The sequence below is a fragment of the Anoplophora glabripennis genome, unplaced genomic scaffold (genome assembly GCF_000390285.2).
Source record: "Anoplophora glabripennis isolate ALB-LARVAE unplaced genomic scaffold, Agla_2.0 scaffold71, whole genome shotgun sequence".
NCBI lineage: Eukaryota > Metazoa > Arthropoda > Insecta > Coleoptera > Cerambycidae > Anoplophora > Anoplophora glabripennis.
In genome coordinates this window covers 996,566-1,010,779 of record NW_019416239.1, presented here as the reverse complement: position 1 = coordinate 1,010,779, position 14,214 = coordinate 996,566, and the positions used below count along the sequence as shown (strand labels likewise).

Sequence of the window (14,214 nt, the reverse complement as noted above, 5' to 3'; positions counted from 1 at the left end):
TATATCAAATTGTCTTCTACTTTCATTTGTATTTACAGAAGTGCATCATAGTAGTGTGCTACTTATGAAGTAACTAAAACATATATAAACTTTTCCACGCGAATCACTTTGTGATCACAGTTTGTAGATAGTCTAAAATACGTTCTTTGCAAAAAGAGCAGTGCATGCTTTGTGTCATGTACTCTATGTTGATTAGTTGATGCTCCCGAACGGTGTGCGGAGGTTCTGGCTCCACAATTTTTTGTTCAACAGATTTTTTCCTGCTTTTGCTATTTTCTGTTATATTTTCATTTCTACCGACTATGTTCTTTATCCGACATTTATTAGGTTAAAGAAATCAGCTGTGCAAGCGATCACTTCACATAGCATAATGTATACTTATATACAAGACATGGACTACCAACTTACAAATAATAAATTCAGCATACTCGTGCGCTGTTGGCAAGTTTCTATTTGGCATTTATTTATGCTTATTGGATAAAAAATAATAATTGAGTAACTCTTGCAAAATGGACCAAAATAAACACTTTTTGTTGTTTGACAAAAATTCGAAAAATGCTTCGTTTCCGAGATATTTACAATTTAATGTGAAAAAAGTGACGAAATCGACAAACTTTCGGAATTTTTCTCAACTCATAGTGTTGGAACAACTTAATACCTCGAATAATACTGTTTTTTCTTTTTGTGAACAGCAATTACAAGAAAATTTTTAGAACCGAATTATGTATAATATGTTTCCAAAAACTGCGTACCAAATAGTACTTCTAAGTTAAAGCATTGCAGAGATATTATTATTACTTTTTAAATTTGGCGCCTCCCTGTGAAGGCGCTTGGTACGATTTTGTATTTGTAAAGCCTTCATAAATGATTACAACCCATGGTACCAGTAATTTTGTTAGGGACAGTAGTTTTATTTCTTTAGATAAACATAAAAATTATTAAAAAGATCAAAATTATATTAAAACACATTCTGTTTCACCAGCGGGAGATTGGTTATTATTCACGAGATTTTATTCAACCAATCAGCTATAGCATTGTCTCGAGCATAGTCGTAATGGTTTGTCATTGTTAACTGTAGACGAAACATTAATATTGGTGCTGCTAAGGTTTAGGGATTTTTAGTTGACAGTGTCGGTTTGGCGGTCACATGGGTTGTAATCATTTATGAAAGGCACTGTAGGTAAGTTTAGTTAAATTACAATATTTCGGACACCTGCTCTGTGTCGGTTCTTATGCAGAACTTTGACATCGTCTAGCGTCGTTATAATAAAGGTTACAATAACATGTCTTTCTATACAGTTTTCATAAGAGCTATAAAAAAATGTAAATAAACGAATTTTACAAATGAGAAGAAATTGCCCCATTGAATGAAATTTTACGTCATAGTAGTAGCCTGAAACTAATTATTAATATACGCCTATAGAAATTCTTAATGAATGAATGATTTATATATTTAGAATTTATTTGCGGAAATCAATGTATACCTACATACATTTTAGAAACGTTTTACTTTTATTTTTAGGTCTTCCAAACGATACTCCTCTTTCAACAACAAAAAAAGGAGGGATCTAAAAAGGTTCATCTGCTACAGCTTATACGGATGGGGAGTGCCTTCAATAACCACCCTTGTTCTATTCATCTTTCACATCGTAGACGTGTTACCACCATCGATAAAAATTGGAATAGGAGAAACAAAATGTTTAATAGAAAGAGGTAATGTGATAGTTAACACGTAGGTACTTATTTTGATCAACATTGGATAACGTAGAATGCTAAAATAGTACTGACCTAACGCACCAGAAATCCGAGAAAAATTGTTCTGTTGAAATATCAAGTTTAAATTAGGAAAATAATTCAAAATACTTACGTCTAACTTTTTAAAACTGCAAAAAAATTAAAAACAATCCAGCTATAAATATATCATCTATGGCCATTATTATATCGATATTGTCGTTAGCATCAAGCATGAAACGTTATAGTTTTTCATCACATTCATTGGAATAATTTTGTTTATTGTTATAACGCTTCTTTATTTGCTAAATTTGTTTAAAATAATATGGGATTAGATCATTTTGTAAAATCTGACACGATGTGAAAATCATTAATATTATTATATTCATAATGGGTTTCCCCATTTCTACATGTATGTTCTAAACTCATTCGGAGAGAATTTATTTTGCTTAAAAATGCTTATACCTTTGCTTACTTCAGGTACGAATCTGTGCCCGAAGAAATTTCAAAAATTTTGCTATGTCTTGGTATACAGGGTTGTACAAATGTGCCAAAACTCCTATCTACACGGTGAATTATAAGTTGCATTAAAAAATATTCTCCACAAAAGATTTTATACTTTTTTTATTTATTCAATAGCGTACTTTGAATGCCAAGAGTTATCCTATTTTTTGAGATATAAGGTTACAAGAAATTTTTGAAAAAATTGTTCAACTGTAACTTTAAAATATTTGGATGAAAATTCCAGACGTTTCATATTAAGATTTTAAATAAGCTTAATTCCGAATTGGGTTTAAGTACGCATTGATCCCGTAATTCCCCGTCAATTTATTTGAAATCCTTGGTAAATCCTATTACATCCCTCTAAATCTCAATACACTGTAGTAGTAATTCTACAAGTAATTACATATTTTTAATTATACTTAACATCTCCCTAGATTTATACAGTTATACTATAACGAAGCATTTTCAGACTTGTGTTTACTAGAACTATTTATCTCATTTTTATATACCATCGAAGTCGGAGTGCACCTGTTTTAGAAAATAATAATAATAATAATACATAAATAAATTTTGAAATTTCTATTAAAACCACCAACAAAAAAATTGTAGTTTTTACTCTACCAGTTTTGAAATATTTAAAAGCAAATCTCAGAATGATTGATTGAAATATTTATAAACCGTTGAGAATAAAATAGTTCATATGTTTTTATAATTTCATTTATTTATTCCCATATGCTTCTTGAACAAAGGGAATCATTATCGGCCTATATTTATTAAAAATGTTATTTTTTAACGTAAACACTATTGATGAAGATTCATATTCATTAGGTTAAGCAATTTAATATTTTTATATAAATTTTATCTGCAACAATACAAAAAAAATAACAAATCAAGCCAAAGAAAATAAGAAAGTAAAATAAATATATCCTTTTAAAAAACAGCATATATATAACATTAACCACTAAAAACTTATCGGGGTACTGTTGTGGATAAATTGCACTTTAACTTTTTTTATGTAGATATTTCCACCGTGTGATGCAAATGTTTGAAAGTAGCATACTTTCAGGGTAAAATTGATTATAAACATAAAAATAAAAATTGTGTACGTCCAAAAATAAACTACAAACCCTTTGAAACTGATCGTAGGTAATGAAAAACTGTACGATTATTTAAAAATATTGATCATATTTTGTTGTTTATGGAAAAACAACAATATTCCAGAAACATATGAAATACGTTACTTCCAGAAACAAGTTTCAGTAAAACAAAAGTTATGATCAAAATAAAAACTAATAATGCTTATCATCAGTTACAAATACACGAATTTTTTATTTAACTACCTTCCTATAAACTTACTACATGGAGTTGCAACATTTTCTTTATTATAAATATCATAATTTTCTATTTTTAAGGATTTTTATACCTTCTTGTCAATTAAGATATTATCAACTGGGTGTTTACAGATTGAGATTCACATATTTTCAGCATGTAACATAATAATTAATTTCTAAATTAATTTTACTCCAAAACGATGTAGCCCATCTAAAATTTCTAACTTTTGGCCCAATTTGTTGAGACGTTAGTATACGAAAAAGTTGGAACGGTATTTATCCAAAAAAAAACTTAGTCTGAGACGTCTCTGATTTAAATTTAAGGATTATTTTTTAAGCATTAGATAACAATAAAACACTCTCAAAGCGCTGTGACCAAAAATTAACGCAATGCGCATCAATCAGCTTAATCAAATTCATCCCTGGTAAATCTCAAGTAAATCTTTTAAATCTCTGTACATCTTTGGTACATGTTAGTACATCCTAAAAGTTCCAAAGAAATCCTCGTTTAATTCCAGTGTAAAAACTTGAAAAGGATAGTAACATTTGTTTATCATTTTCATGTGTAGTTATATTTATCTAATATTCATTATTATCTTCGTGTAGAAGAAAGAAAATTATTATTCCAAACATTTGTCAGAAACTATAGATAGTTTTAGCATTTATTGTATTGTATTAAAAATAAATAATAATTTCTTTTTGGCTATATGTAGCATTTAACACATTTTTAGTTTATTGTTTTATAATTAACAATTTAAAAATATCACTAATATAGTCCCATGTGTTACTATTTGTGAAAATGTTATTGCAAAATAATATAAGCAGTTATTATTTATACTATTTTGCAGGTGAAGATAACTATGCCGAGATTTTGTTCTACATAATTCCATTAAATGTGATAGAGTTGGTGAACGTGGTATTCTTTGTTAAGACTGTCAGATATTGTTTGCAAGTAAAAGGAAATATCCAGAAAATGAACCAGACTGCTGATATTCAGAAGAAAAAGAACAAATTTCGAGCACGAAAGGAAAGGTAACATTCGTTCAATAGTTTAAAATGTAAACTATAAAATTTACGTGAAACAAATCATGATAACCTTAGATAAACCGTACGAGTACGTTTGCTAGCTACATTTTAAATTTTTCTGCAGGTGGCAAAATAGTAAAATAGACATATAAACATTTAGTGGTAGTAGCATTGCTATCAAAAATGGAGCAAGAAACACGAAGCAGCTATCTAAATTGATGTCATTATTGTACAATTTTTTCGATCCTCTGTTCTGAGAAAAAAATTAAACAACTAAATCCCACAGACACTGTTTTTGTAAACTTCCTTTTGATGTTGAAACAGGATAAATACATATTGCTTTGGTTTATGTTTCCAAAATTTTTTGTTATCCGAAACATGCATTGGGTTCTAAATTGCGTATTATCCCAAAATAAATAATTATAGACTGTTTTTTCTTAGATGTTAATGGATTGTCCTTTCCTTACTTTTGACACTTAGTGTTTAATCAGAAAATATTATCTTTTTAGATTCAGCTTGGTTGTGAAATTATCCTTTATAATGGGCGTCTTCTTTTTATTTGAAGTAGTATCGTCATTCTACGATTTTAAGAAGAACGTCGTCACTGAATATGTAGAGATAATATGGGATTTCATCAACTGTTTACAAGGTACAACTTTGTAATTTTGAAGTATAATTTTTGAAAAATATGGAATTTTAGGATTTTTTATATTCGTCATATTTATCTGCAAAATCAAGTTTTTGAAGAAGTGCAATCGAAAATTAGCTATGGAGAAAATTAGAAAAATCTCGCTGACCGCGAATAGTACAAGAACCACTGGCGTATCGTCAGAAAGAAAATCAAGTCGAGGAAGCAAAAGAAAATATTCAAAAGAAGAAGCCAAGAATAAATTTGGCTAAGCAACTCATTCCAGAAACATATTTCTTATTCTGATTAATGATATTATTTTAAAATAGAAATGATAGAGTGTTGTATCAATATTTGAACGACGAATAAATATATGACAACTAAAAAATATTTGCTTCAATATTTTGTAAGGTATCATAGCAAAGTTCAAACAGAAACTCATTAATACGTCTCTGGTGGATCACTCTCAAATGATGGAACTTAAAAAATGCAAGATATAAACAAGGAATTTTAATAACTAAATATTTCGCTTTGTTATAATTTAAAATAGGTACTTGAATTGTTATCCTGTAATAATAACCAATATATAAAATTTCTTTAGAGCAATACTTTCACTTTCCAATGAAGGAGAAATGTTTACATACCAAATCGGTCTGCAAAATTAATAATTGTTTGAAATTTCACTTCGTAAATAGGAAACGTAATTTAAAATATAAAAACTAATTGAGTCGAGAATTAATACCAAAACAGATATAATATTAAAGATAATTTGTGTACGAATTACATCTTTCTACAATTTTCTCAGAAAATGTAGCGTCATTAACTTCCAAAACTTCAAATAATTGCAGTTGCAAACGGATTTAAAAAAAAATGTATATATTTTTTTAAACATATTTCGCAATATAAATGAAAATTTTATAAGAAAAGGGACAAATGATTTAGTACCTACTTAGAATTTTACTTCCACTTCCTTTGTTAATTGGATTTCGTATTCACAATAAAATATATCATAATGTTTTGTTAAAGAAAAAAAAGTCATACTGTCCATCAAGCAAATCATAAAAAACATTTAAACTAAATTTATTTACAGGGATATTTATACAGGGTGATTCAGAACTTATCCAAAAAAAGGGCAATTCGAAGATGATTTAAAAATACACGTCTGTACGGCACTAGAAATTGGTCTACTGTAAAACCTGACCTCGCACAATGCGACAGGCAGTGTGATGAAAATGGACAAATACTTGAAAGAATTTCGCAAGGAAAGAAATAAGAACTGTTGGCCACCGACGACGTGTAAACACATTTGGGCCCGTCTTACCCAGTGTCTACGACCTGACACAAATGTTGTCTTGCTTCACCATAACACAAATGCTTCACAATAATACAAATGTTGTCTTGCTTCACTATAAATTAAAACGATATCCATCAACTCCGAGTTGCTTTACACGCAAACCATTTTCGACACTAACTACTAAAAAACTTTGGTAAACACTATCGAAACGACGATTGTAAAATCAGATTTCAGTATTCGGAGTCGCAGAGGCCGCGTGGCTCTCCACGCGTATTGCGAATGACGCTAGAGACTAAGCTGTCCAGCTATGTAATAGTTGAAAGTACTACAACTTCAATAATTTTTTTTCTCGGAAACTATACGGATTTTACAAATTTTTTTTTACGATTTTTACTCCATTTCTCATGCCGCGTCTATTCCCAAATTTTTTTTGGATCAGTTATGATTCATCCTGTATAATGCTCTACCCAATTTATCTCCTTACTTTTCTATCTCCACTCAAAGAAATACATAAACTAAACAATTGAATGCAGCTTAATTTATGCACTCATTCCATGGCAATCTTGACTTTATCATTCATTGCGCAAAGAGGATAAATAAATCAAAATATTTTGCAAGCTGTCAAAAAAAATATATGACCTTAGAGCGTATATTACACGGAGGAACTACGCTTACACCGACAGTTTGGACGAGGGACAGAGAAAGAAAGAGAAAGTTTGGATTCTATCTTGCACTCTCGCGCAGGTACGTGATTGGCTAATGCAACTCCCTCTGCCCTCTAGCAGAAAAAGCATCTCCCCACTCTTCTTAACGATTAGGGAGAAAACACGGGTATCCAAACTAGCATTCATAAATGTTTACAAGCCACGTCATTGCCGAGCCTAGGCAACCCAACAAAAATTCTCTAAATTTTGGCTTCACCAATACTAATGATTTGTTTACAAAGAACAACGATAAACCGCTACTCCTATGCTCGAGATCATGTGATCCCCTGATTGGTTGAATAAAATCTCGTGAAAAATTACACCAATCAACAGTCGGTGAAACAGAATGTTGTGTTTTAATATAATCTCGATCTTATTTTCTTAATTTTACAGAAATTTAATTACCGACATGAAAGAAGTAAAATTACTTTTCCAAACACAATTACTGATCACGTGGCTTATAATCAGGTATGAAGGCTCTGTAGTAGTTGTTAACTCTAAGAATTTGGTAATTAATTAATTTTAACATGAAGTAACTGTCTCAAAAGATAAATTCGAAAAATTACTCGTATCTACTAATCTTTATTCCCACACATATACAGCAGTCATACACCTGCATGCTATACCTAGAAGCGAAGAAGTAAGAATTATTATCTAATAATAGAATAAAATTCAATTGTTGTAAGTGAAAAAGGAGTGGTATCTCTTGGTACGAATATGAAGAACCATTGCATTTACAAGTTCAGTGTTTTCTTGAAAGTCACAGACCTTTGCGTTTTTATAATTAGATGGATCGCTTAAAAGGCTGGTAATAAATGTTGTTTAAGCGCTTCAGACATGGTCTTGGCAAAATGTGAAAATAATAGGAGAAAGTTGTAGCCGATAGCGGGCAAAAACCCATAGAACTAATTATCATTTACTTTCATCTGATAAGTGTTGAAGATAATTAATGATAATATTCAATTGAAATGTGAAGGTCAGATGTTAAAGGTGAATTTTTGGCGTAAATTACTATTTGTGTAAATATTGCGATTCATTTTTCGACTTAATGTTCAATTCTGAGGTCACAATGATACCTAATTAATTATAAACAGTAATTCCACTCGCATTACCTTTATTTCTGCCCTAGTGATGCATGCATGCACTGAAAATAATAAAAATACCTTTAATAGTGGGATTCACTGCGGTCACCCTTAGCAAATATATTCCCTAGATATTTCTCACTTAATTAGGAAAAATGCATGGTTCATTTTGTGAAATTAAAGGCGGGTAATTACTCCATTTAAGTAACAGTTATTTTGTCTGCTACCTTCATTAAAATTACGAAACAAATATGTAATTGCTGTTGTAATTGTAGGCTGTTGTCGTGCACGAAGGGAGACATAATTCATAGAAAATTAATCGAAAATTGTCACAAAAGTTACAATATGACGTACTGATCAAAACAGGGAACTAATATGGAAATGGAATACTTATAAAGATTTTTCGAAAGTCGTGAAATTGTACAAAAAATGTCGTAAATAAAAGCATAAGAGAACAATAGTTTAAACTGAGAGTGTTAAACGTGTTAAAAATTAAATATTTTTTGGCTCAAATTTAAGAATATTCCAAAAAAGTCTCTAAATACCTTCTGAATAAATAAATAGGTACATTTAAACGAAATTTTCTGCATAATACACGAATAAAAGTACATTCAACATGAGCTAATTAAATCTCAGGTTAAAGCAGTGGTAGACTTATAAATTATGGCTTGTCACTAAAAAATGTATTTATATCTATCTTATTATTAGAGACAGACCATTGTTTTCTTTAACCAACAAAATATAACAGTTTTGTTTAATGCCTATTGAGGTTCCTAAAATTGTATTTATATTTGCATTGTTTATTATCTTCTCTTTGTAAACATATTCATAACTGAAAAACGAGAACCAGTATTGGTCAAAGCAAATGTTAAACATCTTTTCTTAATATATTTTTTAATTAAAAATGAAAAATTGAAAGACAAATGATAATTAACATACAGTGTGTTCCACTTTGAGCATCACGTTCATATTTTGTCACTATCCCAATTACATGGCTTTCTGTGATCAAAAATCCTGTTTTGTTTTGTAACAAAAGATGTTTTTAGACACTTTACTTACAGGCAATCTCTGTAAGTACACGTTGAAATTACGATATAACATTTTTTATAAATAAATGCAGGAATACTGAAAAGAGAAATCTTAATAATAAGATTTATTTATAGTCCAGGCGATAGAGCAGTAAAAGTGCGCTTTGACGTTTGTGTTTGAAGTCATTTATTTTGTTGTACAGAAAAATCCCAAATATTATGTAGAATAAGAATCCGAGTTTGACTATTCCAAAAACCATTGCTAAATTCAAGGGAACAACAAACGACATATTTTTCCCTGTAACATTGAAAGTCATTCTTTATTTATTGTTTCTTTGATGATTTTCTATAAAGTTACAACAACTGGGAATCAAAAAAGTTGAATTTTTCATTAACATTGGGCGAAAAATAGTAAAAAATCATATGTATATTTCGAGCAATTTTTAAAATAAGTAAATTCTACCCTAAAAATTTTGCAACGATCGATAGCGTGGTTTTCGATTGACAGGATCGCTCATTTCAAAAAGTTTATCGCTTACCGTGGGTTTAAATTAAGGTTTAGAAAGGACACACAATTTTTTTTAGAGGTACTTATTGTCACTACACTTGTGTACACTTTTAAAACCATTTAATTTTTTTTTTAATTTTTCAACATGTTACTCTATAATTATTTATTGCCCAGGGAATTTTCTATGCAATCGACAAAATCTTGCACACATAAAAACTACGTCGTAACCCCTTGATTTTTAGTCAGATACGACACTACGACAGCATTCTACTGTGTAGATTCTGAGATATAGAAGCGTACAGTCAATAATAATTTATAGCTTACGGAACCTTTCTTGATTTTTCATTAATTAAGCTTTTATCTGCAGAAAATGAACTAAACATATATCTTTTTCTCCATTTCACGATTACGTAATATTATCCGTTTTAGTGAAGCAAAAGATGCTAGACATAAAAATAAACCATTAGTAGTATTTGCCTTTAATTTTAGAAGTCTTTAATGCAAATGAAGAAAAACATCTCGTATTCAATGAAAAATATATGACCATTATGTACAGTATGTTCGCGGATTAAGTTTACAAGATGATAAATGGACCAAGAAGTAAAAGATACGAAAAAAGCCATTCTTGATAAAAGTTTTTGCCTGTTTAGAAAATACAAATCACCATAACGAATTCAATTTTGTTGTACAGGGTGGGTCAAAGACAAAAATGTCATTTTGCCTAAGAGTAAACATACCTTATTTTGCATAATACGAAAAAAGGCATTCTTGATAAAAGTTTTTACTTGAAAAATTAATAAGTCACGTCATCAAAATTTTATTTTTTTACTGGGAACAAAGTACAAAACTAAAGTACGTCTTATTCATACGTAATTTTCTAAATAATACGAATATAATTACAATAATTCAGCTAAATAATAGTAAACAATGCAATATGATAAATATATCAAATTTCAAAAACACCACTCCCATATTGAACACGTTTTTCTAATTACTTCCTTAGATATCTGAAGGAATTTATGATTTCTTCTTGGGATATTGAACGGACAGTCTGGATAATCCACCTTTTAGCATTTGATTATTATTTGGTATTGGAGTAGCACAAACAATTTGTTTTAAACGGTCCCATAGAAACATATCGGCCATGGTTAAGTCAGGGCTCTTTGTCGGCCACAAAATTGGACCATTTCGACAAATCCATCCTATGGTTAAGGAATTCTGTTACCCCACGAGCATAATGTGCTAGACAACCATCCTGTTGAAAATACATTTTTTTGACGAAAATGTAACAGTAAATTTTCGAGTTCTTCACTAAAAAATGTATCAAGCATTTCTAAGTACGATATTCTATTGCAGGTATTATTGTAAAAATACCTATAGGCCTATAATGCCATGGACAACACCAGATGTTCATTTATGTAAAATATTGTCTTCGTATCATTATTCTAAATGCAGGGGTTTCTGGAGACCAGTACCTGTCGTGTTGGGATGCTACAGTTCTATTAGTAGAAAATATACCTTCATCAGAAAACATTTTATAAAAAGCAATACCTCCATTTAATATTTTGTCCCCCACCCATCTTCTGAATATGACTATTTTCACAACTTCTAACTGTTTAGCCCGATTTCTAAACTGTGGAAGCATCGCTATGGTCATATTTCTTATTTTTCTTTTTGAGGTTTAAAACCGAACCAGTTCTTTGAAACTTTTTTATTATTTTGCAGATCGCCATCCGACTTATTAGGATTCCTACAAATTGTTCGCTAAATTGTTCCATGACGTAGCGATATGATACATGACCATTCCCATAACAGTTTACTATAAAAACCATTTGCTCAGTAAATAGCATTTTGATGAGAAGTATTTTACGTTAAATAATTACTTCATTGAATCAATACAATGGCAAGTATGTCCTTAAGTAGGTATCATTATTATTTTAGGAATTATGTAGTAGGTACTCTGATTAGAGGTGCTAGAGAATACTTAAATAAATTTTTGATAACGTTGCTCTTATCCATTTTTCAAGAAAAAGCTTTTATCAAGAATGCCTTTTTTCATATCGTGCAAAATAAGGTATGTTCACTCTTCGTCATGGTGATTCGTATTTTCTACACAAGCAAAAACTTTTATCAATAATGACTTTTTTCGTATCTTGCAAAATAAGGTATGCTTACTCTTACGTAAAATAACATTTTTGTGCTTTTGACCCATCCTGTACAACAAAATCGAGGTCCGTCATGGTGATTCGTATTTTCTAAACAAGCAAAAACTTATTTCAACATTGACTTTTTTTTGTATCTTTTACTTTTTCGTCAATTTGTCCTCTTGTAAACTCAATCCGCTGACATAGGTACTGTATATTATATCAGGTTATGCCTGTATGTCTAAGGATTTCGAAAGAAATTTAACCCTAACTTCATTAGATTAGTTAAGTCCAGTGGTGTCCCGAGCGGTACCATAACGAATATTTTTTTGTGTGGTCCAGGGATAGGCAATTAAGTGGATTTTATTTTTTTTTCTCCAAAAATTAATCAAGATGAGAAAAACATTCAAGAGATAAAAAAGTTGTATTTTTAGTTGCTGCTGCTTTAGTTTAACTCCCTGTATCTTAGAAACGAATCATCTGCGGTCGAATGTTTATATGAACTTTTTGTCTTAAAATGACTCAAATAATAATCTATTGAATTTATTGTACAAAATTAATTAACACCCTGCATACAGGGTGTTTGGTAAGTCGACGTATTCCTTGCAGGAGGTTATAGTGCAAGTGATTTGTGATGTATTTCATTAATATACCATATTCCAAAAACGCTTAATTTCTGATCTACAGGGTGATAAAGTTTTAATAAAAAATGCAAATTTATAAATATTGCGAAAACCGCTGAGAATATTTTAATGAAATTTTACAGGTTTTGACACTTAACAACAATACATGTTTTACGATAAAAATATTGTTTTTAGTTTCACCAGTGGCGTGCGCACAGGCACGTCTCTGGATATTGTTAAAGAGAAAAATAATACACCATTGATTTTTCTTAAAATAAAAAATATTTTTGAATTTCTTGTTCAATTTGGAAGAGAAAAGGTATTTCGACTGTTTTTCTTATGAAGCACCGTTTTCGAGTAAAAAAAAAATAAAATCGATTTATTGCATGACGTAATTCCGTTTCAATAATTTGAAAAATAGCAGAAATTATGCACTCAGATTTTTTTTGTACCAATTTTATTACAAAAAAAATATTATTCGTCGCAGTTAACGTCAGTCTAAAAAAAAATATCAGTTTTTTGATTCACTATTAACTATCTAAACAGAAATTAGCAAGTTGGCTGTGCACTCGTTTTTGTTATTGTTTGACAAAATTAATAATAGCTGTCACTTTGAGTGCACGGTCCGTAAAGAGACTGTCGCCGCATAGGTCAATCAGCCAATAAAAAACAAATACGTCACCAAATTACTCAGTTTATCTTCGTTCAACCGTCATCTCTTTCTGACTCATTGCATATCGCATAAGAAAATAAGAGGCAAATTTAAAATTGTCACTTTTCTTGTACCACGCTCCTTTTAACATAAAATAATAAATTTAATCAGTTATGATTATGGTTAATCAACAGGTAATTTGAGTCTAAAATGTTACCTACATATACAAACTGAACCTCTACATTGGAATTTGGAAATAAAAGGATGAAATGTGAAATTGTCTTGAATACACATCACGATCGGTCATCATTTTTTACGTTTGGTTACATAATTAACCTAAAATTTGTGTTAATTTTATTACAGATATCTATTAATATCCGTAAACTCTAATAAAATGAAGAGGGGAAGTGAATATATAAACAATTTAGACGTATCGTAATATTCTCTTGGCTCCAAAATAAAAAGTTTATAGATATGATGTTATTGTATCTGCTTTCGTCTTTAGTTAAATTTCAAATAACTTACCAAAGTACTTTATAATAGGCTGCAACATAATTTATTTTTGTACTTACCAACTAGTTTTACAGTTGATGTTCCGAATTAAAAAATTCCTAAGTTTTTACAAGTAAACTATACCTACCACATATTACTAATATGTGACTATACAGTAGTTTTTAGCTTTGAAAGTTTTTTTCGGTGTTCGGAGTTAAATGGACTATGGAGGAATAAAAGGAAAGGATGAAGAGGAAAAGTTAATTGCACAGAACTTTTGACATAACATTTAATTTTAAGAAAAATTGTCAAGTTTACAAAAATATTAAAATCACATTTCGATAGATACTTAAAATTTCCAATCGCTTTTCTAACAATCACATCAATTTGTTATACAACAATAACAATAAATTTAGTCCTTTTGAAGTGAATACAATCAGTTAAACTAGAAATTTAACATTTAACCT

At 30.0% G+C, this 14,214-nt stretch overlaps 1 protein-coding gene across 1 annotated transcript in view; it reads left to right on the top strand.

The window, feature by feature from the left end:
- The window catches only part of LOC108917634, a 58,214-nt gene extending 52,641 nt beyond the window's left edge, over window positions 1-5,573 (top strand). Inside the window, exons 13-16 of the mRNA XM_023455815.1 lie at window positions 1,523-1,713; window positions 4,415-4,598; window positions 5,102-5,241; window positions 5,293-5,573. Coding sequence (XP_023311583.1) covers window positions 1,523-1,713; window positions 4,415-4,598; window positions 5,102-5,241; window positions 5,293-5,492 — 715 coding nt within the window. The 3' untranslated portion in view covers window positions 5,493-5,573. The remainder of the gene's footprint in view (window positions 1-1,522; window positions 1,714-4,414; window positions 4,599-5,101; window positions 5,242-5,292) is intronic.
- The last annotated feature ends 8,641 nt before the right edge of the window (window positions 5,574-14,214 follow it).